General features: G+C 38.3%; 1 protein-coding gene across 1 annotated transcript in view; it reads left to right on the forward strand.

Annotated features, from left to right (window-relative positions):
* Nucleotides 1–804: 804 nt before the first annotated feature.
* Adgrg4 (adhesion G protein-coupled receptor G4) overlaps nucleotides 805–23,440 on the forward strand; it is a 110,313-nt gene continuing 87,677 nt past the window's right edge. Inside the window, exons 1-2 of the mRNA XM_051179119.1 lie at nucleotides 805–874; nucleotides 15,850–16,464. Coding sequence (XP_051035076.1) covers nucleotides 805–874; nucleotides 15,850–16,464 — 685 coding nt within the window. The remainder of the gene's footprint in view (nucleotides 875–15,849; nucleotides 16,465–23,440) is intronic.

Below are 23,440 nucleotides of genomic sequence, written 5' to 3' on the forward strand. Positions count from 1 at the left end.
TAAAAGTGGGAAGAAATCCAATATATTATATTACCCTATAGGAGGAAAAATGCCTAAATCAGTAGCAAATCATTCAGGAGTGTATTTCCTTCAGAATCAAAAAATGCCTGTTAGCATCCTAGTCCCAGCTTTCTGTAATAAATTCCCATAGGATTTGTGGTTTTAGCCACAGTTTATATTTAAGCCACGATTGTGCTTAGGGAAAAGGGATGTAGACGTTCAATACATTTCCCAAATAAGAAACCTCAGTTGCAATTAATTAAAGAGAGGAGCTGGGTGAAAATAATGAGATGGTGGCCAGGTTTCTAGAAACAGATCTGCTTTGAGAACAAGACTTGTTTGATGAGTTACTTCTGTCAATAAGGCCATCTTGCATGGTGCTCCTTCAACCCTGACATGTTGATTACATAAAGTATACATGTATCACAGCAACACAGTATAGTCCACAAAACCAGATAACTGTATGTCAACTACAAATCACAACCCTCCCTGAAAACAAAACCCACACAGAAACTAAGAATCATTAAAACTACAAACAGTTTCTGTCTAATTGTGTTTTTTTATATGGCTCTTTCCACTGAGCTAACTCTTCAGGGTAGCTATTTCTATTTTATCACTATATTCACAGTAAGTAACACAGTGGCACATACTAAGGATATAATTAAAACCAGTCAGTACAGCTGTAGCCACTCATGGGGTGGGGAGCTTAGGTGGAATGCAAAGAAGTGTGTTCATAGGCATTTAGAAATTGCTGGTTTTGAATCTGATTTGGGCATATTTTGACTCTTTGATACAGGGCAGACAATGAAAAAACACATACTATATCAGAGACTTTATGGGTTGATTCTTGTTTCAAGTTTTATCTTCCTTTCAGGTAAGAAAATACGCTTTTTATTGTCTTTCCCAACATACAGAAGATTCTAGAAATCAACTATTAGAAAAATATTACCACTGAAGATTTACTGGCTGCCTCCTACTGGTCAATATAGCTGTAGGGCATGCTAGAGTTTCAGTGTATAAAAGCATTCATTAAGTATTTTATGTGAATGAAGGCAAACTGGCCTCAAGCAAAAACTAGCTTGGAGTAGTGTCTTTGAAGTTTGTCAGAAATGCCATTTGATAGTCAATATATCCCTAATAGAACATTTGGGTTTTCTTTTAGACTGTTTCCTCTCATTCATAATGCTTTATTTAAAACTCCCTGAGGATTATGAGGTCAACTTTCTGTACCTGTATATGTTTATAGACATAAAAATGTAATACTGATGAGGAAACTGAGGTGTGCCAAATCTATTAATAGATTGACAGTGACATAGAGTGTATGTCTAGAAGGGTTTTACCTTATACGTTGTGACAGGAAGAGTGGGGATAGAAACTGTTTTTCCTTTGAAGTTAAATAGGTGATGGGTAGTTGACTGAAGTACCCAGTAATCTGAAGAATTAAGGAGAAGATTGTCTTGAAATATAATAATTTCATCCATATGAAGTAAGTTCAGTTGATAACATTGCTCATAGCATATCAACCCTTAGATGAAAAGTTATACATGGCAATGACCGACAATTCCTAATAAAATTAACCTGGGGTATAATCTGAACAATGCTCGGATTTCAGAGCTAATTTCTGGAAAACTAAATCATCATCACCATCGATAGCGAACACTGACTGGACTTTTGCTGCATGCAGGGCCTGATGGGAAAGCACATTTCTTATAATAAAGGTTGAAATGGGACCTGCAGGGCACAGTGGTGACTTTGTCACTTGGCATTACCTACCTGCTAAGATGTTGATTTATCTTTCCCCAGCCTGCTTCCCTGAGGCACGAAACTTTTTTTTTCTATTTTCTCATCCAAAATCTACACCACAGGTCTTGTTACATAAGTTAGGCATTTGGTACATATGTGCTTATTTTATACATCAACTCAGTTTGAAGCTATAAAACTTTAGATCTCTGTTTGATGGTGATATGTATTATACAATCCTTTGTGAGTTTTGTGTGATAGAACATGGAACATGGAATAGCATGAACTAGGAGCATGGTGAAAAATAGAGAAGATGTGGTATAGAAAAGCATGTATCAAGTTTTTGAGTAATGTCCTTTGTCAAAATTACGACATGTGTACAAGGTTTTAAACATATAGAGTCTACTTTTAGGGTTATGAGTTTGTTTTGAAGGGTTATATCTCAAATTCATGAATCTAGGCAATACTTCTTTTAGATTATTAAATCATTAAATACAACTGTTCAACTGATGAGCAATGCATTACTTTCTTCCTGGAAAAAATTTTGTCCTTGAAATCATAATGTAACTAAGGTTCAGTTCCCTTCTGGTTCTTGACGAGTCACCAGCCTCCTAACTGTGAGGGCCATCATGGGGGGAGAGATTACGGGCAGATCAAGCAGAGAGTGAGTCAGAAATGCTTCAACTGGATGGGCTGAGAGTGGAGCAAACTGTGTTCATAGAACAATACCAAGGGTCAGCAAGAAGAAAATATCTGTCATAAAGTCCAAGAGGTAAGAGCAGGAACAATAGCAAGGGACAAACAGTAGGCTTGGGAGTCAAGTAGTCACAGGATGTAGCATGAGGTAAAGTATAAGGCAAGAATGGATAGAAAGACCTAGGAGTTAAGTTTCTCTGTGCTCTTTTAGTTGACTTGGGTTTCTGTGACTGTATTATTTTTTAAACTTTTAAACAGTTTTATTTAGATTCTATATACTAGAGATTTCATAGAAAAGGTGCAGATATGTAATTTACTGAAAATTATCAGTGCTAATAACATGGTTCATGCTGTATTAATATTGGATTTTATCATTTTTTTTATTTTAAAAACAATCTTTTCTCATTTTATATACCAATCCCAGTTCCCACTTCCTCCCCTCCTCCTGTGACTGCCATCTTCCCCACCCTCCAGCCCCATCCACTCCTCACACAGGGTAAGGCTTCCCATGAGGAGTCAAAGAACTCTGGCACCTTACTTTGAGGCATGACCAATATCCTCTCTCCTATATCTAGGCTGAGCAAGGTATCCCTCCAAAGAGAATGGCTCCAAAAAGACAGTTCAAGCACTAGAGATAAATCCTGGTCCCACTGCTAGTGGCCCCCACATTGCCCAATCCACACAACTGTCACCCACATTCAGGGGGCCTAGTTCAGTTCCATACAGGTTCCCCCCACTGTCAGTCCAGGGTTAGTGAGCTACCACTAGCTCGGGTCAGCTGTTTCTGTGGGTATCCCCAAACTGGTCTTGACAGATTTGCTCATGTTATTGCTCCTCCCTCTCTTCAAGTGGTCTCTGGGAGCTCGGCTCATTGCCTGGCTGTGGATCTCTGCATATGCTTCCATAAGATACTGGATGAAGAGTTTATCATGACATCAGTCATCAGTCTCATTATATGGGAAGGGCATTTAAGGTAGCCTCTCCACTATTGCTTAGATTCTTAGCTGGGGTCATCCTTGTGGATCCCCAGAGATTTCTCTAGGGCCAGGTTTCTTGCTAGCCTCATAATGACTCTCTAAGATATCTCTTTCATTGTTCTCCCTCTCTGTCCTGCCCTCATCTTGACCATCCTGTTCCCTTATTTTCTCTCCTCCTCCCCTCCCTCTCCCCCTTTTGTCCTCTTTTCTCCACCCACTCCCAATTTTCTCAGGAGATCTTGCCTATTTCCCCTTTTCAGGGGCATTCATGTATGTCTCTCTTAGGGTTCTCTTTGTTACCTAGCTTCTCTGGGGGTAAAAATACCAAATAATCTAATCAAAATAAGGGTACAAATATTAACAGAGAATTCTCATTAGAGGAATCTAAAATGGCTGAAAGACACTGAAGGAATTGTTCAACATCCTTAAACATCAGGCAAATGCAAATCAAAATGACTCTAAGATACCATTTTACACCTATGATAGCTTATGCTAGAGAGGATCTGGAGTAAGGGGAACACTCCTCCACTGCTGGTGGGAGTGTAAACTTGTACATCCATTTTGGAAATCAGTGTCATGGTTTCTAAGAAAATTGGAAATCAGTCTACCTCAAGACCTAGCAACACCACTTTTGGGCATATACCCAAAGGATGCACAATGATATCACAAGGACATTTGCTCAACTATGTCCATAGCATCATTAGTCATAGTAGCCAGAACCTGGAAACAACCTAGATGCCCTTCGACTGAAGAATGGACAAGGAAAATGTGGTACATTTACACAATGGAGTACTACTCAGCAGTAAAAAACAATGACATCTTGAAATTTGCAGGCAAATGGATGGAACTAGGAAGGAAAAAAATCCTGAGTGAGGTAACCCAGACCCAAAGAGACAAACATGGTATGTACTCACTCATAAGTGTATATTACGTGTAAAGCAAAGGATAATCAGCCTATAGTCCACAAACCCAGTGACTGGATGTCTTCAACAACACATTGTTATTTTTCATTGTTGTAGAGAGTGGGAGATTCAAGGTCAAGATATCCGTCAATTTTACTACTAGTAAAGGCTCTCCTCCTGACTTTCAGATGGACCTTCTCCCAAAGTCCTCACAAGGCTGAGAAAGGGAGAAAAAGAAATGGAGAAAGAAGGCAGGCCAAGTGTTAAAGGGACAGGCTTTGCTATATAGAATGTGGTAGAGGCCAGGGTTGGTTGTGCACATCTTTAATCCCAGCACTCAGGAGGCAGAGGCAGGAGGATCTCTGTGAGTTTGAGGACAGCCTGGTCTACAGAGTGAGCTCTGGCACAACCAGGGCTACATAGAGAGACCCTGTCTCAAAAACAAACAAATTACAAAAAACAAAAACCACAAAACCATCAAAAACAAACAAAGCAACAACAAGAATATTTTACGATTTGTTTTCTTGTTAATTTAGAGACAGGGTCTTGTTATTGTAGCCCGCATTGGCCTCAAACTTATGATCTGGCCCTGCCTCAGCCACTCAAGTACTGGCACTATAGGCATGTAGCACTATGCTTTCCTTGTAATGTGTTTCAGAGCATCCTTGATGCGTGGAAGAATGACTGAGGCACTGAAGCTCAATGTTTGGTACCTTTGAATCTTTTATTCTTATACTGAATAGTTAATTTGAGCTGGAATCAACTTTATTAATAAGTTCTCCCATATATAGAGACAACTTGACCAGGGGTCCTTTGATACAAGAAGGCCCTAGAACTATGTCAAAAAAATTTGGCCAAGCCTTAATTGGTCAGAGAATGCCAGGATGTGGTAAGAGTCAGTTAAGAAAACTTCATCTGAAAGGTATTTGTGTAATCCTGATAAGGTTACCTTCTCCATTTTTTGGAAATGCTCATTTGCTGAGAAAGGTGAAGTGGAGGATGAAGTTTGAGTAAGCATTACAAATTTCTTTGTAAACTCCACAGCTGGCCTGTACAATGTGGTTAAGACTTCCAATGAATTAAAATAAAAGTAACACAAGTCCCATGTTGAGTACTCAACTCCTACAGGTGACTGGTTGCTACTATATATACAAGTGCCAATAAATAACACTTCTGACATCACAAAAAGGGACTCCACTGTTTTGGAAGTTTGCGGGAATTGGTTCGTTGAAAATGACAGAAAACACAAACTTACAGAAATGCAATTTCCATCCCATAAAGTCTACTGATTTAAAAGTACAATTTAATTATTTGTATTGTAATTATGAAGTTGTGAACTCATCACTATTATCCAATTACAGAGACATTTCATCATCCTCAAAAGGAAGCACAAACTATATTCATCTCCTTTTCCCCAAGTTACACCGTGGCAAGCACTGGCCTGCCTTCTGTCTCTGTGAGTTTGACTCTTAGGAGAATTTCATTTGAGAGTCATACAATATTTGACCTTTGCCTTCCTTCACTAAGTGTATTTTTTCAGGGTTCACCCATATGCCATGTATCCATTTCTTTTTATTGTTGAATGAGAAATATTTACTTTTACGGATATGCCTTAGAGTTTCCCATTCATCAGTTGATACATATTTAAGTTTGTTTTCCCTTTCTGATTGGTGTGCATAGTACTGCTGTGAACATTTGTGTGCAGGTTTTAAATTGGACATACGCTTTCATTTCTTTTGGGAGTGTGTTCTGGAGTGAAATTGCTGACTCATATGGTAACATTATGACTAATATTTTGAGAAGCTTCCGGGCTATTTTTCAAAGACGCTGCTTCGTTTTACATTCCTGATAGCAGTATGTGAGGGGTCTGATTTCTCTATACATTTGTCTATTCTTGTTGTTGTCTATCTTTTATTATAGCCACCCTAGTGGCATGAAGTGATATATTACCATGGTTTTGTGTTTTCCTATGATGTAGATCATCTTTCATGTGTTCTAATATATGGTATTTTTTATTTAGGAAGGGTCTTGCTTTATGGTATAGGCTAGCCTGTAAATCACTGTGTAGCCCAGGCTGATACAGGAATCATGATCTTACTGTTCCAGCCTCCAGAGTTCTGGAAATATCACATTATACCCCTTTGCTGAACCAGAAGTTTTTGCTAGCTTGCTTATTTGTTTTGTGATTCTGGAATTGAACCCAGGGCCTTCTGCATATTAGGTAATGTTTTATCACTGAGCTGCATACCTTCCCCAGATATTTCACCTGACAATACTCAGAGCTCCTGGGTTGAAAATTGCACCTTTCAAACTTTGCTGAGTATACTTTTTTATTTTGAAATTTCAAATACATATTTTCTTGGATGGACACAGCCATAGTGCTTTTGGAACTAGCATATTACACAAAGGAATGGCTAACATGGTAGAATGTTTTTGAGGGACTGAGTATTCCATTTAAGTCAACCCCCTTTACTGCCCAAGGCTAATAGATAATAGAATTTTCATTCATCAGCAGTGAAAATATCAATAGGATAATTGTATAGTTTGAAGAGAAGGTCTCAAATGCTGGGTTTTCCGTGTTTGCCTTGCAGATACCTAGCCTAGAGTTTTATTATATATGCACTTCTGAGTTAGTCTGTCAGGCCTGGATTTATGGGAACTATTATCTACACATCATGAAAACCTTGGTGGGGAGGAAGAGGCAGAGGTCCTAGTAATTTTGCTGTCAGGTAGTAATCTTTATTCTTTCCCCATAGTTTCTATGTACAGCATTGACCCCTGCTACATCCTTCTCTTTCTCCATCCATATCCAATCCACTGAGTCTAGTTTGTGCCATTCTTTATGCATGTATATATATATATATATATATATATATATATATATATATGTACGTGTGTGTGTGCGTGCGTGCGTGTGTGTGTGTGTGTGTGTGTGTGTGTGTGTGTGTTTCGACCTTCTCTGACATGGTCTAGCCACCATTATCTCCTTTCAAATCACTTCAACAGCTTCCCAAGTGGAACATGTTTTCCCACTACAGCCAGTTTTCATTGCAGCAGCCAGAATGGTCTTCCAATGTATCAGTTCAAACCACGCCATTCTTTTACTCAAAACTTTCCATGAACTTCCTATCACAGACTACAATCTAATCCCTAAAAGACATGACGTGATCTGATACTTTGCTGCGCCTTGAGTCTCATTTTTCACCATGCTTCCCCACTGTCTTATATGGAGGCTTCCTGGTGTTCCTTGAAAATGGTAAGTACAGCCCACTAGCAGGCTTTGCTGCATGACTTTATGCATGCCTGAGTTACTACTTACCCCACATCTTTGTAACCCACTTCATCGAGGACTAAACCAGCTCTTCATCCGAGAAGCTTTTAACTAGCTTGTCAACTGTAGACATTCTTATTCCTCTCAGTTTTGATTTTCCCATTATCTAGCTCATCAGCCTGTTAATTTCCTTCCGAGCACTTCTCACAATTTGTAATTATTTTATTTACTTGCTTATTGACTACCTCTATCCCTGCAATGTAATCTAACAAGGTCAGAGACCTTTTGTGTCATATTCACTATATTACTGAGCTCTAATACTGACACATAACAAATTAATTTTCCAAAGGGCTTCTGTATTTATAAGTAAGGTGAATTATTTTGTTGGATGACCTGTGGGAAGTGTTGTTAGTGGGTGGCAGATAGCAACTCTGATTCTATGTGGCTATTCACACTGTGGCCACAATGACTCAGGCATCTGTATATGCAGCTGCTCAAAATGTTATGGGTTTGCTAACCAAGGACCTGGTCTACAAATGACTTCAATGCTCAGAATATTAATTAGCAAAATATTGTGATAGTAAGAGCTCTTTCCCTCCCTTTCTTGAGTGGGTAGTGGTATTTGCCATTTGAGATGCATGAAGTGCCCTTTGCAGAATGCTTACCCAGGAGTGGTCAGATTCTCTAACTATTAATGTTTTGATTGTTGTTGTTTTGCATTGCTTAGTGTGGAAACAAGGCCTTTTGTGCACTAGGACAACCATCTCCCCATAAGCAATGTATAAGGGTTCAAATTTCTTCACATCCCCACTAGCATTTGAGTTGTTAAAAACTGTTATTATTATTAATTATTACTATTATTAATTTCAGAAGCATAAAATAATATCTCATTGTGGCTTTGATTTACACTTCCCTGATGATTAATGACATGAAGTATTTCTTCATATTCTCAGCTACTTCCATGTCTTTGGAGAAATATCTATTAAGTCCTTTGTTCATAATTGATTATATACTTGAAATTAAACTAAGCATTCTTTAGTCTTATTGATAGTAGACCCTTATCAGACGTGATCTGTAGATAGTCTTTCATTTCTGATTGTTATCACAATAATGTCTTCGGACATGTAAGTTTTAAGTGTTGATTAAATCCAACTTGTCTATTTTGCTTTTGTCATTGTTTGGGATTTTGGTGTCATTTTAAGCATATATTACCAAATCCCAGGCCCTGAAGATTTAATCCTGTGTTTTCCTCTAAAAGTGTTATGTGTATGGTTCCTGCCTTTAAGTCTTGCATTCATTTTTATGTCAAAATTTACATATAATATGAGGTGTTGGGGACTCATTTCATTGGCACATAGGTCTTTTGTATCTGTTTGCTCCCTGGGATGCAGTTACCAGAGTATCTGATTTCCTCTTTTGACTGAAGATGTCTAAGTTAATCAGTCCAACAGAACACCAGTTACTGTGTTATTAATTTGTCTAGGCTACCATAATAATGTACTATAAACTGGGCAGCTTAAACAATGTAGTACATTTACTGTGGACTAGCAGTCAAAGTGCTGGCAAATGTGGTTCCATCTAAGGAGTGTCCAGGAGAAATCTTTCCCATTGCCCGCTCTTAGTTTCTAGTGCTTTGTAGTTAAGTATTGAACCCTTATACATTGCTACAAGGAATGTAAAATGGTACATTTTGGAAAACAGTTTTGCTGTTTATATTAAATATAATTACTGTATATACTAACTTATCTTATTACATACCCAATAATTCCAAAAGAAATAAAAATGTTCATGCTGGTGTATGCCTGTTATCCCAGCATATGAGAAGCTGAAGCAGGGGGATCATGTGTTCAAGGCCAGTCTAGGTTGCATGTGGAGACTCTGTCTCAAAACAAACAAACAAACAAACAAACAATAACTCTTTCAAGACAAAAAGAAAAACCATAATGAATAGCATGGAATGAACTGAAGCAAAATGAGTGACACAGAAAAAATTGAAAATATTGTTTTGAAACAAAATGAATGATAACCACCCTAAAACACTGTTTTTAACAGGTAAAGATGAAACAAGCTGACAGATGAATTAATAAAGAAAATTTAATATCCACATAATGGGGTGCTATTTAGCCATGGAAAAAATGGGGGTACCAGTCCATGGTACAATATGTTTAAGAAAGAGAGCTAGATATAAAAAGCCACATATTGTGTGATTGCATACATTTTTAAAAATCAGGATAAATACTTATGTTTTTAATCTCTCCAACTGAAGAATTTAAAAGATGGTATTAATTTTTACTACAAAACACTAAATATTTAATTGCATACTTACTACAGTTTGTACATGAGCCATAAGCTGTATCTTAAAGTCATTTCTGTTCCTGTGAAAAAATACTCTGACAAAAACAACTTAATGGAGGAAAAAGTTTGTTTGGCTCACAATTCCAAGCCACAGTTGTTCATCATTTTGGGGCAGTCAAGGCGGGAACTCAAGCATCCAGTCATATTACATCCAGTTGGAAAGCAGAAACAAATGTGTCTATGCTGATTGCCTGCTTCTTAACTGCTTGCTTTCTCCTGATTGGCGGGTAGTGCTGCCAAGAATTGACTGGGTCTTCCTGCATCAACAAAAAACTAGATAATTCCTCAATTGAGAGGCTTCCCAGGAGATTCTAGGTTGTGGCAAGTTGAGGTTTAAAACTAGTTACTGGGGGTGGGGTGGGGTAGGGCAACAGACCCCACTTCTTGGTGGATGAAAGTTGCTTTTGGGGGTGTAGAAAGTATTCTGAAACTAGATAATGATTGTAGTTATATTCAGAGTTGAACATGCAAATGCCACTGAAATTATATAATTGAAAATGCCTGGTGCTCCTTGAGGTGAAAACAGGTATTTTCATCAGGCTTTTGATGAGTTTTTCTCAAAGTGAAAAAAGCAAGGAGCCTGGGACGAGGAAAAGCCACACATAAAGAAAGAAGTTGGAGGAAATATATCAACACTTTAACGTCATCTGTCTCTTGGTGACAGGACTCTGTAGCTGAATTTGGTATCATTTCATTTTATGATGATTTTCGCTATTCCTTTAAAACAACCCTACAGGCTTAGAAAGATGGCTCGGTGGTTAAGAGTCCTTGCTGCTCTTGCAGAGGACCTGGGTTCCATTTCTAGCATCCACATGGAGACTTACAACCATCTGTAACTCCAGTTCCAAGGGGGTTGGATGCCCTCTTCTGATCTCTGAAGGTACCATGTACATATCTGGTGTGTAAATATGCAGGCAAATACTCACATACGTAACTTTTTAAAAACCACACACAAAATATCACTATTTTGATGGAAAAACTACATCCTTTATGTAGGAAAAACAACAAATGGAATTTTGAGTAAAAGGTAAGAGTGCATAGAGGTAAATAGATACAGAGGAGCCCAAATCAAGACAGAACACAATATGGGGGAGCAATCGTGCAATGTGGACTTGAGGATTGTCAGGGAGCAAATGGCAGCATCCAAGCAGACATCTGCAATGGAAAGCAAAATCATATGCAAAGACACAGTAGCCTTTTAAGCATGCCCTTGAGAGGCCCACTGGAGAAGGCTTGCTTAGCCTAACAGAAGGGCAAATGCCCTGTTCATTTTGGTATAGTTCTACCTCCTCAGAGCCCTGCTCAGAGGGACCCAGATGAAGTTGCAGAAGAAAGAGGTTTCTACTGACGATACTGGCAAACATTGATACTGGCAGTTGACATTTATATAGCATTTGTTTATAAACAAACATTCTCATGTCATGATAATTAGTATTGCCATCTTAAAATTAAAAAAAAGGAGGCGTGAAGAAGTGATAGGAATTTACTGTTTAACATTTGTTTTGTTTTGTTCTTGAGACAGGGTTTCTCTGGAGCTTTGGAGCCTGTCCTGGAACTCGCTCTGTAGACCAGGCTGGCCTTGAACTCACAGAGATCCTCCTGCCTCTGTCTCCCAAGTACTGGGATTAAAGGCGTGTGCTACCACCGCCTGGCTAGATAATCATTTATTTTCAAATTAATATATATTCTTTCAGATTTTTAAAAGTATTTTTTGGGTACAGGGTCTCACTCTGTGGCTCTAGATGGCTTGGCACTTGCTATGTAGATCAAGCCAGAGAACGAATTGGTTCTGCCTCTTAAGTGCTGTGATTAAAGGCATGTGCCACCATTATATGTATGTATGTATGTATGTATACACACACATTTGAGTCCCATTTCACAAACTACTCAGCCTTGAAAAGTGTGTGACTACATAAGTCTACCTTATGTGCTTTCATATTCTGTTGTAGAGAAGTAGCAATATTCCCAATCATTAGTAGTAATCTATTGATACATTCAGAGACTTAAATTTTTCTTCATTAGCAATAATGCTTCAGTAGACTTCCTTGCAGATCTGAGTAACTGTTGAGAATAGAAGATCACTGAGTGCTCAGCACTAAACAGGATATCTGTGTCACCCACTTCAAGTCCCAGGGAACATTGTGGATGAGAGGATGGAAGTGCTAAGGGAGCTAGAGGTTGAAGTTAAGCTGTGTCCTCTGGATATTATATGAACCATGCAATCATGAACAAACACCATCACATCAATGATTACCTGCGTTAAGCCTATACAAAAAAAGGGAGGAAGAAAAGAGAAACATGAGGGTAGGAAGACGACTAGTGGGAAAGAAGGGGGTGACAAGAGTGTGGAGGGGTTGAGATAGGATCCTGAGGGTGAATGTGATCACCGTGCACTATATACAAACTAATAAATCCCAACACTACCGCAACATAACCTTGATGGGAGATGTCATTCTGTAAATATGTTTCTCTTATTAGTTAATGAATAAAACACTGTTGGCCAACAGGAAAGCAAGATAGGAGGGACTAGTAGGAGAAAGGAAGTGGAAAGAAGGGGTCAACATGTAGAGACTGGAGAGAGCAGAACCACCGGCTCCTCTCTCCGGAAAGATGAGGCCATGTGGAAATATTTAGATTAATAGAAATGGGTTAATAATTAAGGGAGAGCTAGGTGATAAGAAACTAGTAACTGGCCAACAGAATTATATCAATATATCTCTGTGTGTTATTTGGGGCAGGCATGGCAGTGTGACCAGGCTGGCGGAAAACCTACTCCTAACATAACCTTGTTCCTGCATCTCTGTAAGTCTATCTCGGTGTATATGTATATTTGTCTAGAATAAACTGGTGGAACTGGAATTGCAAGGTCAAAAGTATATGTACAATTATACACAGTAACAATTGTTACAGACATTCACAAATTGCTCTTCAAAAATGCTTCTTAATTGGCCCTCCCACTAGCAGCATGTAAGAATGACTCATTTCCCTGAAGGCTTGTCAATACTAGGTGCTCTCAATTTGTGAACATTTTTAGCAGTCTAGAGCAGGGCATTGTAACACACACTTATATTCCCAGCACAGTGAGGGTTAAGGTAGAACCAGGAGGTTCATGAGTTTGAGGTCAGCCTGGGCAACATAGTAAGTTCCAGCTTGGGATATATACCAAGACCATACCTCAGAAGAAAATAGTTTTTAAAAACTTGTCTAGTAGAAAGAAAGAGCACACCACTCTTCTAATATGTTTGAAAATAAAGAAATGGCATATTCTTATATATTGTTAATCTTCCTATTTCTGATTTTATGAATGGATCATTCCTTTCATCTGATAACTGGTTTTGTATATGTGAATTGAAGAGAGAAGAGGCCCTCAGAGACTGCATAAGATTATGATGTATTCTTTTTAAAGGGATAAGTAAACCCTAGAGATTTATGCCCACCATAAACTGCGTTCTTAAATGTTGTGTTTGATGTTATTTTATTGAGCTAACAGGAAAACAGTGTTAATCAACAATACCAATCACTGATACCTGCACTTCCTGGTGATTATTATCTTGTAGGTTTAATGATTTACTAGCCACATCATAATATGATAATATAATCACACAAGTTGGCAACAGTAGGCATTCTTACATGTTGGTGCACTCTGTGTGTGTGTCTTTGTGTGTGTGTGTGTGTGTGTGTGTGTGTGTGTGCATGCGCGCACATACAAGCTGAGGATGCATGGAAGTGTGTGGAAAGTAATGTACATATGAGTCGCTGCATTAGAGGCTGTTAATTATGGGAATGGTGAGAGAGAGAGAGAGAGAGAGCATCACATGGCCAGAGATTGTCTGGAGACTCTTGTTTGCTACCATCCTCAGCATCCTCAGAAGCAAGAAAGTGGGTACTTCTGTCAGCCTCTGTAATGTGTATCGCAGTTAAATGAGGATCAGGATAAACAAATAGGCCGAATAGATGTTTATTCAGGGAGAAATAACTTACAACCTAGACAGATGAACACCAAGAAATTCAACCCGATGCTCTCCTGTCCGAGTCACGCCAGAAAGAGAGCTTTTCCCAGCTCTTCCTCCGACTTCCTTCCACAGGTCACTTCTGCCCATCGCTCCACCCCCCAATGGGCGTGGTCAGTGCCACAGAAGGACTATCTCACTACAACTGAGCTCACAGCTATCACTGTTTCAGACTGGTAGCCCTGATATCCCCCCCCCATAAACTGGGGGTTGTGAGTTATAACTTCATTCTGCCATGAAGCTTTTGGGTTTGGCTTGGGCTGTATGGGGACTGGAATTACGTTGATTTTGGAAGCTCTTCAGATATTTGTAGGCTAGTTTGGGGCTCCAAGGTTTGTAGTGGTTGGTGACTGTACTCTCACTCAATAGTGTCTTATGACATGGAGCATGCCTAATTTAAAATTTCATAGATATTATAAAGTTGCCCACACTATAGCTTGAAACAGGCTCAGGGAACATTTTGGAAGAGAAGGCAGAAAGAATGTAAGAGATGGATTATGGGGATGAGTGCTGTGAAATATTGTCTTTTAGATGTGGTATGAATGTCACGCCTATGAACTCTAGGTGCAGTGGTGGCGAGACTATACAAGAATGGACCCATCAACATTCCATCATGGATTTAGCAGGGGCCTTCTGCCTCCCAGAGCAGTTATAGTCTGTTAAAAGTTATAGAGAGAAGGGAAGTCATATTTTTAATGGTGTAGCCACTGGTACATTGTCCTCACTCAAGCAAATACATCCAACATACTGATGCATGCAACTCTAATTCAGTGTAATGTGTTCACAAAAATAGACATGAAAGCAGGAAAGGAAGTGTGGAAGAAGGCATTTGATGGGAAGGGGAAATGGATTAGAGAAGATAATGGAAGCTTTGCTCAAAGAACAATATATATAATATATATATATATATATATATATATATATATATATATATATATATAATTGTAGAAGAATAAATAAGAAAAGCATATTGGTGAGTTGTCTTTCAGTGATGTTTGAAAAGACTTTGTGAATACCATTTCATTTAATCTTCAAATAATAATAAAAAAAAACCCTTGAAGATAGGGGTTATCTGGCATAGACTCTAATGTAATTGATGGCTCCTTGTGTGGAAAGATGTTTACCCCTTTGTCTTCAAATCCCCATTTATCTGAAGCAAACACTGAGGTTGGGGGAGGTCTGTTTCTTGTTCAAGGCTGGATAGCTGATGAGTGCCAGAGCTAGGGCTTCCAAACTGTCTGACTTTAGACAGTGCATGGATGCCTTGAGGTCTTTAAGTCATTGTGGGTCCTAGGAAGAAAGTGGGGAGATACCCTTGTGTAGAGTCATGTCTACCATTTCTGAGGCCACGTAGACCCTAGAGCTTTTATGCTGTCCAGCTATACAGGCCTCAAGCCTTTGTCAGGGCCTTTCAGTGAGAAACAGTCTCAAGAGGCAGATCAGTAATTTTGCTTAGAAAGAGGCATCGGAGAAACAAATTGCTGTTGCATCATGAATGTCATAAGGCAGTTAGGTGGGTGGAAATCATTCTCTTTTGATTATACGCATGAGGACTGTGTAAAAAATTTGTAGTTCAGGCAGCTTTTCTTTGGCCTTCTCCTCCTACTAGCCACACTTCTAACTACGTCTCCAAAATGTCCAGCTGGTGTGTGTTTGGGAACACTAACCTACCTTTTCATATTAACTCAGGTAAAATAGAATAATGGAGAAACTCTTCTGCTAAATGAATCTCACATCAATGTCAAATAGAGATGGTTTTTGTATACCTATTATTTCCTTATTTGCATCGATTGTCTCATAATTATATTGTACAATTTGACTATACTGCCAAAGATGCTACAAAAAAATAACTGAAATTTCATTTGTTTTCTTTTTTCTTTTTCTCCAAATTTGGGCAGATTCACTTTCACTGAAAGGAAAAAGGCTGGATTTTTATGGAGAAGGAGAGACATATGTCAGTCTGACCAACACAATGCCTGAACTCAGCCAACTCACTGCATGCATTGATCTGATATCCACGACTAATGGCTCACATCACTGGATGGCCTTCTCCTATATTACTAATAACACTCTTCTGGGCAGAGAAGATATAGAACTTGGGCTTGCAGGAGACCATCAGCAGCTGATCCTGTACAACTTTGGCAAGACCTTTTATATCAGCTATTACCTGATTCCGTTTCACTGGCATACCATATGTTTGATATGGGATGGTGTGAAGGGTAGATTAGAGCTTTTCTGGAACAAAGAAAGGATACTTGCAATAATGGATCAGCCACATAGCCTGCCTCCTGATGGGACTGTGGTCTTAGGACACTTTCCCAGGAATGGAGAGGACCAGATTAAAACTGTGGTACCTTGCTTCACCGGCAGCTTGTATTACTTTCAGCTCTGGGACCGCATCCTGGAAAATGAGGAGTTTATGACATGTTTATATGGAAATGTGGTTAGTTGGGAAGATGATGTTTGGCTCATCTACAAGATAAGCCCAACTGTTGACAGGAGACTGCGCTGCTGTGAGTAACTTATGCAATTTTTTTTCTCAGCAAGTGTAGAATTGGTACAACACTGCTCTGTTCACAAATGAGACTGAAATTATCCATTCCTAGATCAAGGCTCTGTCTTCCTCCAAGGAGCCCAAGCCTCCCACAATTTTGTCACCTGCTTTTTGATGTAGAGAAAACACTATTTTCTTTCCCCCTTTATTTTAATATAACTTCAAACTCACAGAAAGCATATGAGAACAACAAATCTATAGATTTATTCACAACTGTCAATGGTTAACTCCTTTCCATCCACATGCTTTATCATTTTTCCCATTTTCATCTCTTTTCTCTTCCTGTTGTGCATCCTCCAGTCTGTCTGTCTGTCTGTCTCACTCACACACACACACACACACACCCACATCACATCTGAAGATGGCATGATTCTTATTTATTACTATTTGTCTCAGCGTAGTTCCCTAAGGACTAGAAATTATCTTAATTGTATCAGAGCGATCAAAATGAAACTTTTCAAAACATGGATACAACATTAACATCTGATTCCTTGCTGATCTTAAAATTTAGCTAATCATACTAATAATTGCCTTGGTAACCATTTTTGTTTGACTTTAGATCTGTTTCACAATCATGCATTGCATCTGGCTGCCAAGTCTCTTTACAACCCCAGTCTTTCCTTTGTTCCCCACCCCCTAGACATTCCTAGTATATAGTCCAATTGTTTTGTGGACTATCCCTTAGTTTGTATTTCTCTACATTTTTGGTAGCTGTTCAGTTTTTGGTAAGAATACTGCAAAAGTGATGCTGTGTTTTCTTATATCAGTAGAAACATAGGGCCAAATTGTCCCCATATTCATAATGATAAAATTGATCAGTTAATTTTAATGTCTACCAGATTTTGTCACTGGCAATTACTTTGTCATTTTGCAATTACTTTCTAGGAGATTTGTGGACACAATGTAAATATTCTCCTAACTTTTATCCAATAGTTTTGCATATACTCATGGCTCTTGCTTAGATCGCTCACAACAATGATGGTGTTAAAGACCCACATTTGCTAGCTTGTATTTATTCTATTTTAAGGAAGACTTTTCCATTCTTCCAAATTAATTAATTAATTCATGTTTATTTGTGCATGTATTCTAATTTTATTCACTAGGTTTCCAGTTGTTGCTGTTGTTTATTTTGATATGACATATTTGGCCAATGGGAGCCCTTCAATCTGTCCTGGCTTTCTGGTAAAGAAGAATACTCCAGACTCACTTCATACCTTTTTCTGTTCAACCTAAGAATAGGCCATTTTGCTAAGGAGACCTTGTTCTTTTTACTGAACACACACGTGCACACATAAACACACACACTACTTATATTATATGGTAATTCATATATGTTACAACACACATATACACTATAATTTACTTTTGTTGTTAGCATAATGATGTTAATCAAAGTCTTCTTGGAATTATATATGTATATTTATCATTTTCTCTGGCTTTGAGAAGGAAATAGAGGGTGATTTCTCTTGATACAATGCCATTTTCCTTTCAAGTTCATCATGACCAATAGCAGCAGCTCTGAAGTACATGTGGTCAGTGACAATAGGATTTTTCACGTTTCTAGAAGTGGATGTGTTCTGTCCTTTTAAATTTGGGAACAAAATCAAGTTAAGCAAAGAATGGTGCCTAGGTCTAAGCCCAGGAATGGTCACATAGGGTGTGGGGATATGCCTTACCCATTAGTCTGGGTACTGACTGGGTTAAAGACAGTGACACATTGCACTGGGTTTCTGTTGCTTTGTGATTACTATGGAAAAATATAAAAGTTACTCTTTATGATTTTAGCTGAAGACACTGTTTTTGCTGTTGTTGGGTTCCTTTCTTTTTGAGGTCTTCCAAATAAAGGAGACTGGTTCTAGCTGACTCTAATTACAAAACTGTTAGAGATTAGAAATCAAGACAAAATGGTTTGTACAAGGTATAAAGGAACTTTACCTTGTTCCAAGGATCCAGAACACAATGAAGCCTTATCCCCCTCCCCCATTATATGGCTGATAAATAACCAAGTTTAACTAATATTAAGGTGCTGTACAACCCCCATTTATTTTTATCCCTTGTGTTCTTTCTAATATATGATCCATTGTCTTGAGCTGAGTCTTTGTGGATATAATACATACATAACTTAACAAAGGAAAAACATCATGACCAAAAGTGACAATTAACCAAAAGAGTAGACAATGTTCTCTCTACTCTTCATGTTTCTTCAAGTGTTCATTCTAAATCTTTGCATAGGAGGTCCTAAACTGAGGGCCAGAGGAGGAAATTGTCTAAAGCAGCCAAGTAGGTTTTTCCTCTGAAGATAGAGGCTCTAGCTTCCAGCATATTCTAATAATATTGTTGCTGTTTTTTACTAAGGTCCCCCCCCCCCGGTCTAGGCATTTTATAGATCCCAGTTACCTCTCCCTCCCTTCCAACCTCCTCCCATCCTGCCCCTCCCTCCACTCCACAGAGAGATGGCTCAGAGGTTAAGAGCACTGGCCACTCTTCCAGAGGTCCTAAGTTCAATTCCCAGCACCCACATTGTGGTTCAAAACCATCTACAGTGATACACATTTTCTGAGGTTGCCAGTCAAGTAAGTTGTGCAGCTGGCATTTGAGCACATATGTGTTACAAAGTCCATGTTCCTTTCACTCCTACACCATGCAAGATTATGTAAGGCAGTGGTTCTCACCCTTCCTAATGCTGTGACCTTAATACAGTTCCTCATGTTGATGGTCTAGACAGTGGTTCTCACCCTTCCTAATGCTGTGACCTTTAATACAGTTCCTCGTGTTGATGGTCTAGACAGTGGTTCTCACCCTTCCTAATGCTGTGACCTTTAATACAGTTCCTCATGTTGATGGTCTAGACAGTGGTTCTCACCCTTCCTAATGCTGGGACCTTTAATACAGTTCCTCATGTTGATGGTCTAGACAGTGGTTCTCACCCTTCATAATGCTGTGACCTTAATACAGTTCCTCATGTTGATGGTCTAGACAGTGGTTCTCACCCTTCCTAATGCTGTGACCTTTAATACAGTTCCTCGTGTTGATGGTCTAGACAGTGGTTCTCACCCTTCCTAATGCTGTGACCTTTAATACAGTTCCTCGTGTTGATGGTCTAGACAGTGGTTCTCACCCTTCCTAATGCTGGGACCTTTAATACAGTTCCTCATGTTGATGGTCTAGACAGTGGTTCTCACCCTTCCTAATGCTGTGATCTTTAATACAGTTCCTCATGTTGATGGTCTAGACAGTGGTTCTCACCCTTCCTAATGCTGGGACCTTTAATACAGTTCCTCATGTTGATGGTCTAGACAGTGGTTCTCACCCTTCCTAATGCTGGGACCCTTTAATACAGTTCCTCATGTTGTGGTAACCCCTAACCAGAAAATTATTTTTGTTGTTACTTCATAACTGTAATTTTGCTACTGTTATGAATCACAATGTAAGTATCTGATATGTAGGATATCTGATCTGAGTCACTCATGAAAGGGTCATTTAACCCCCACAGTGGTCCTGATCCACAATTGAGAACCACTTGTCTATGGAGACTCTGTGCTCCCTGTGAGCTTATGGTGTCTTAGGGACTTCTTTTGCAGCAATTTCTGGTGCTGATAACGTACTAGCAGGAATTAGCTAAAGCATCCTTACCACTAAAGGAAGGGTAACAGCATAAAATTTCTTTCGTTTCTGTCTTCGTCATGTGACAGCTAGGGAAATGGTAGATAAATATGAGTGACTATAACATGCCTAGCTTTAGCTTTTGTCCAACAAATTCGTTTTCATGGTCTGGTCCATAGAAGTATTATGACCCTTAAATTAAATTTTAATGAGCACGTTACTAGGTTACAAATCTCAATAAATCTATTTACACATAAAATATATATGCCTATATATTTATATTCATGAGAAAAAGGCTTTAGCTGAACATGTAGCAGAAAGTCATGAACCCTATCTGGGTTTAATGAACATGTATTCATGACAATTGAAGATAACAGGAATATTTAAATAGCATGGTGATGAATAATAACAGTAAAGGTGCTAGTCATTATGAGTTTATTTCTGAGGATATTAAAGCTTCTTTTCGTTATTTTTGAAAATTTCACAATGCAATATACATGGTTGTGAATAAAATGGATTTTTAACAATGCAAAAGTGAGCAAAGCAAAACTTACTGCTCAGTTTTTCCATAGAGATATCTATCTTTAACAATATATTTTATTATGTATATAAGTACATATGTATGTATACATGTGTATTTATGGTATGTACAATGTAGTAAATAAAGCATATGCATAGCTATATATTACCTACAACTTGACTTAACAGCATTATTATTATGGTATAAAAGAACCTATTTCATTATATATATATATATATATATATATATCTTACAATTTATTTACTTGACTTACAATTGATGGATATTTAAATTGCTTCAGGGTTCCAGCCACAGACAATGCCACAACAAATTTCCTCATGTGGGTACGCATCTCAATATACTTTGTAGAATTCATTACTAAGAATACTATTTCTCAAGAAAAGGCAGCGAACTTTTGTAGTTTTATTGATATTAGCACTTTGCCAGTTATTTTAGCAATGTTTGCAAAAATTAATATACCTCTCCATACATACAATAAAAAAATACATAAAAGGTGTAAGTCCTAAGTATAATCTCCTTTCCCTGCAATCCCTTACACCAAGGGATTCTTTTCAAAAACAACAATTAGATACACATGCAGAAAAGGAAATTTGGTTTAAACATGAATATTTTATTGTTTCACTGTTGGGCTCATTAGTCTACTGCATATTTTTTCAGCTTATCAGTATACATTGTTGATATTTCAATTTAAAAAAAATGTAGAGCTCCCTGATTATTGGGGGATATAGGCTAATAAATGCTATAGTAGAGTGAGGGTGTCCATAAGTTCAAGCGATTTGAAGGACTTTTTGTTTCATGATTTTGCCTATGAAAAAAGCCCCCATTATTTTTAAAAATCATAAGTGGTGACAGAAATCCTTGAAGCAACCATTTAACACCAATACAGACTTTGGGTCTTCTCTTAATTTCCGTTCAGATGCATGATGCAATGAAGAATTAGTTTTAATGTGTGAATGTATGAAGACAGTGAATCTTCCAAAGACAGAAAGAAAATTCCTCTTAGTTACGTATCGGAGAAATCCCCTCTATTGAAAAGAACGAAATGATATGAATTGAGTCCATCTACAGACTATTAAAAGCATAGCCGTCCTCCATCTGTGGAGGCATTGATTTGTTGAACTTTATTAATTGATAAAATGCTCCAGCTGCCTTGGATTACTTTATGAAATATGCAGAGATGGATTGTATTGTCGGTGTACTTTCTAAAGGCCTTTGTTTGGCTCACTATTAATCCCTCTATCCAATTATCAGTTCTCCTGTGGACAATTCTGTGGTGATGGGCTCTACAGCTTACAGGCAATTTGGTCTTGCCCTTGTACATCAATTCTTCCTGTATCCTCGTTTTTCATCAGGGAAGATAAGCATGAACAGTTTGTAGTTCACTTCGACCTCCCTTATTGGTATTCTCCTGCACAGGGTGACATTCTGTAGATTCATAGATGGGGTTTGTAGCCTGTCTCTCTCTCACAAGATTCATTTTTCATTTCTTTGCTGAAAACTGAAATCAGGCACCATTTTGGCAAAGGAGGTTTTATTTATTATTCAAAGATACTTATTTTGGATTTTCATACCCCATGGGCAAATCTGTTTGTGGCAGTTTCTGGTCACCATTAGTCCTCACAAATCTAATCAACACATTGAATTATATTTACAGAGGTCGTGATTGAAAGAAAAGCCAGATGCAATATGTGCGGTAGAACAACACACAGATTTAATATGAGTTGATATATCCAAATCACAACCAGAATTTGGTATCTTACTAAATGTTCTGCTTAATATTCTGTTGGCAGGTACATCTGGCACCACATGCCTCATAAATATTCAGCTACTCTATACCTCTGATCTCCAGCTCCAAATGATTACACTAACACAATTTAATCTAGAGTGAAAGAGCAAATGGCAATTAAGCCCATAGGCCCCTGTGCATTTGCATGGATTTTCCCCACTTTAACATACAGACAGTGAGACTCATATATAATTTCTGAAGTGATCACTTGTTTAGAAACAGAAACAGAATGAGTGTGGCAAAATAGGGAGGCTAGATTCCAGTGATGTGGGGGGCCCTGCAGTATAAATGGATATTTGATATTGCTTTACTACCTGAACAATGGGAGATTTTCATATTTGCTTTGTTATTTTCAATTTATCTATTTTATGCAAATGCTGTTTTACCTGAATGTATGCCATGTGTGCCATGTGTGACCCTTGTGCCCAGAGAGGGCAGAGGAGGACAATGGATCCCCTGAGATTAGGTTTACAGATGGTTGTGAGCAGCCATGTGTCTGAGAGTTGAGCCTGGGCCCTCTGGAAGAGCAGCCTGTGCTCTTAACCACTGAGCCATCTTCCCATCCCCCACCACATGCTTTGTTTTTAACCATCACTTTTAACGAAATAAATGTAGATTCCAGGGCAGCAGGAGATCCCTTGTGTACCTCACATAGTTTACCTCAATGGCAACTTATGTAAGACTTTAGCATAAGGAAAATGATACTAATGTTGCCATAACACATTTTTATTTTTCAGAATTCTCTTATACTGGTACACATTTTTGTGTGTATATTAAATTCTGTATATAAATTTTTATCATGTATTTTCATTGGAATATCTACCATAAGAGTCAATTTTGAATAGTTTTTATACCATAGACTGCCCTCAGGCTGAACTTTTATAACCATACCCAGCTCCTATCCATCCTTGGCCTTCACACATATTTTTTTCTCAAGTTTCTGTCCCTTCATGATGGTGAATATGTCCTCCATTTCTAAAATTTTGTCATCTTAGAAATATGTTG

The sequence above is a fragment of the Phodopus roborovskii genome, unplaced genomic scaffold (assembly GCF_943737965.1).
Source record: "Phodopus roborovskii unplaced genomic scaffold, PHOROB, whole genome shotgun sequence".
Lineage (NCBI taxonomy): Eukaryota > Metazoa > Chordata > Mammalia > Rodentia > Cricetidae > Phodopus > Phodopus roborovskii.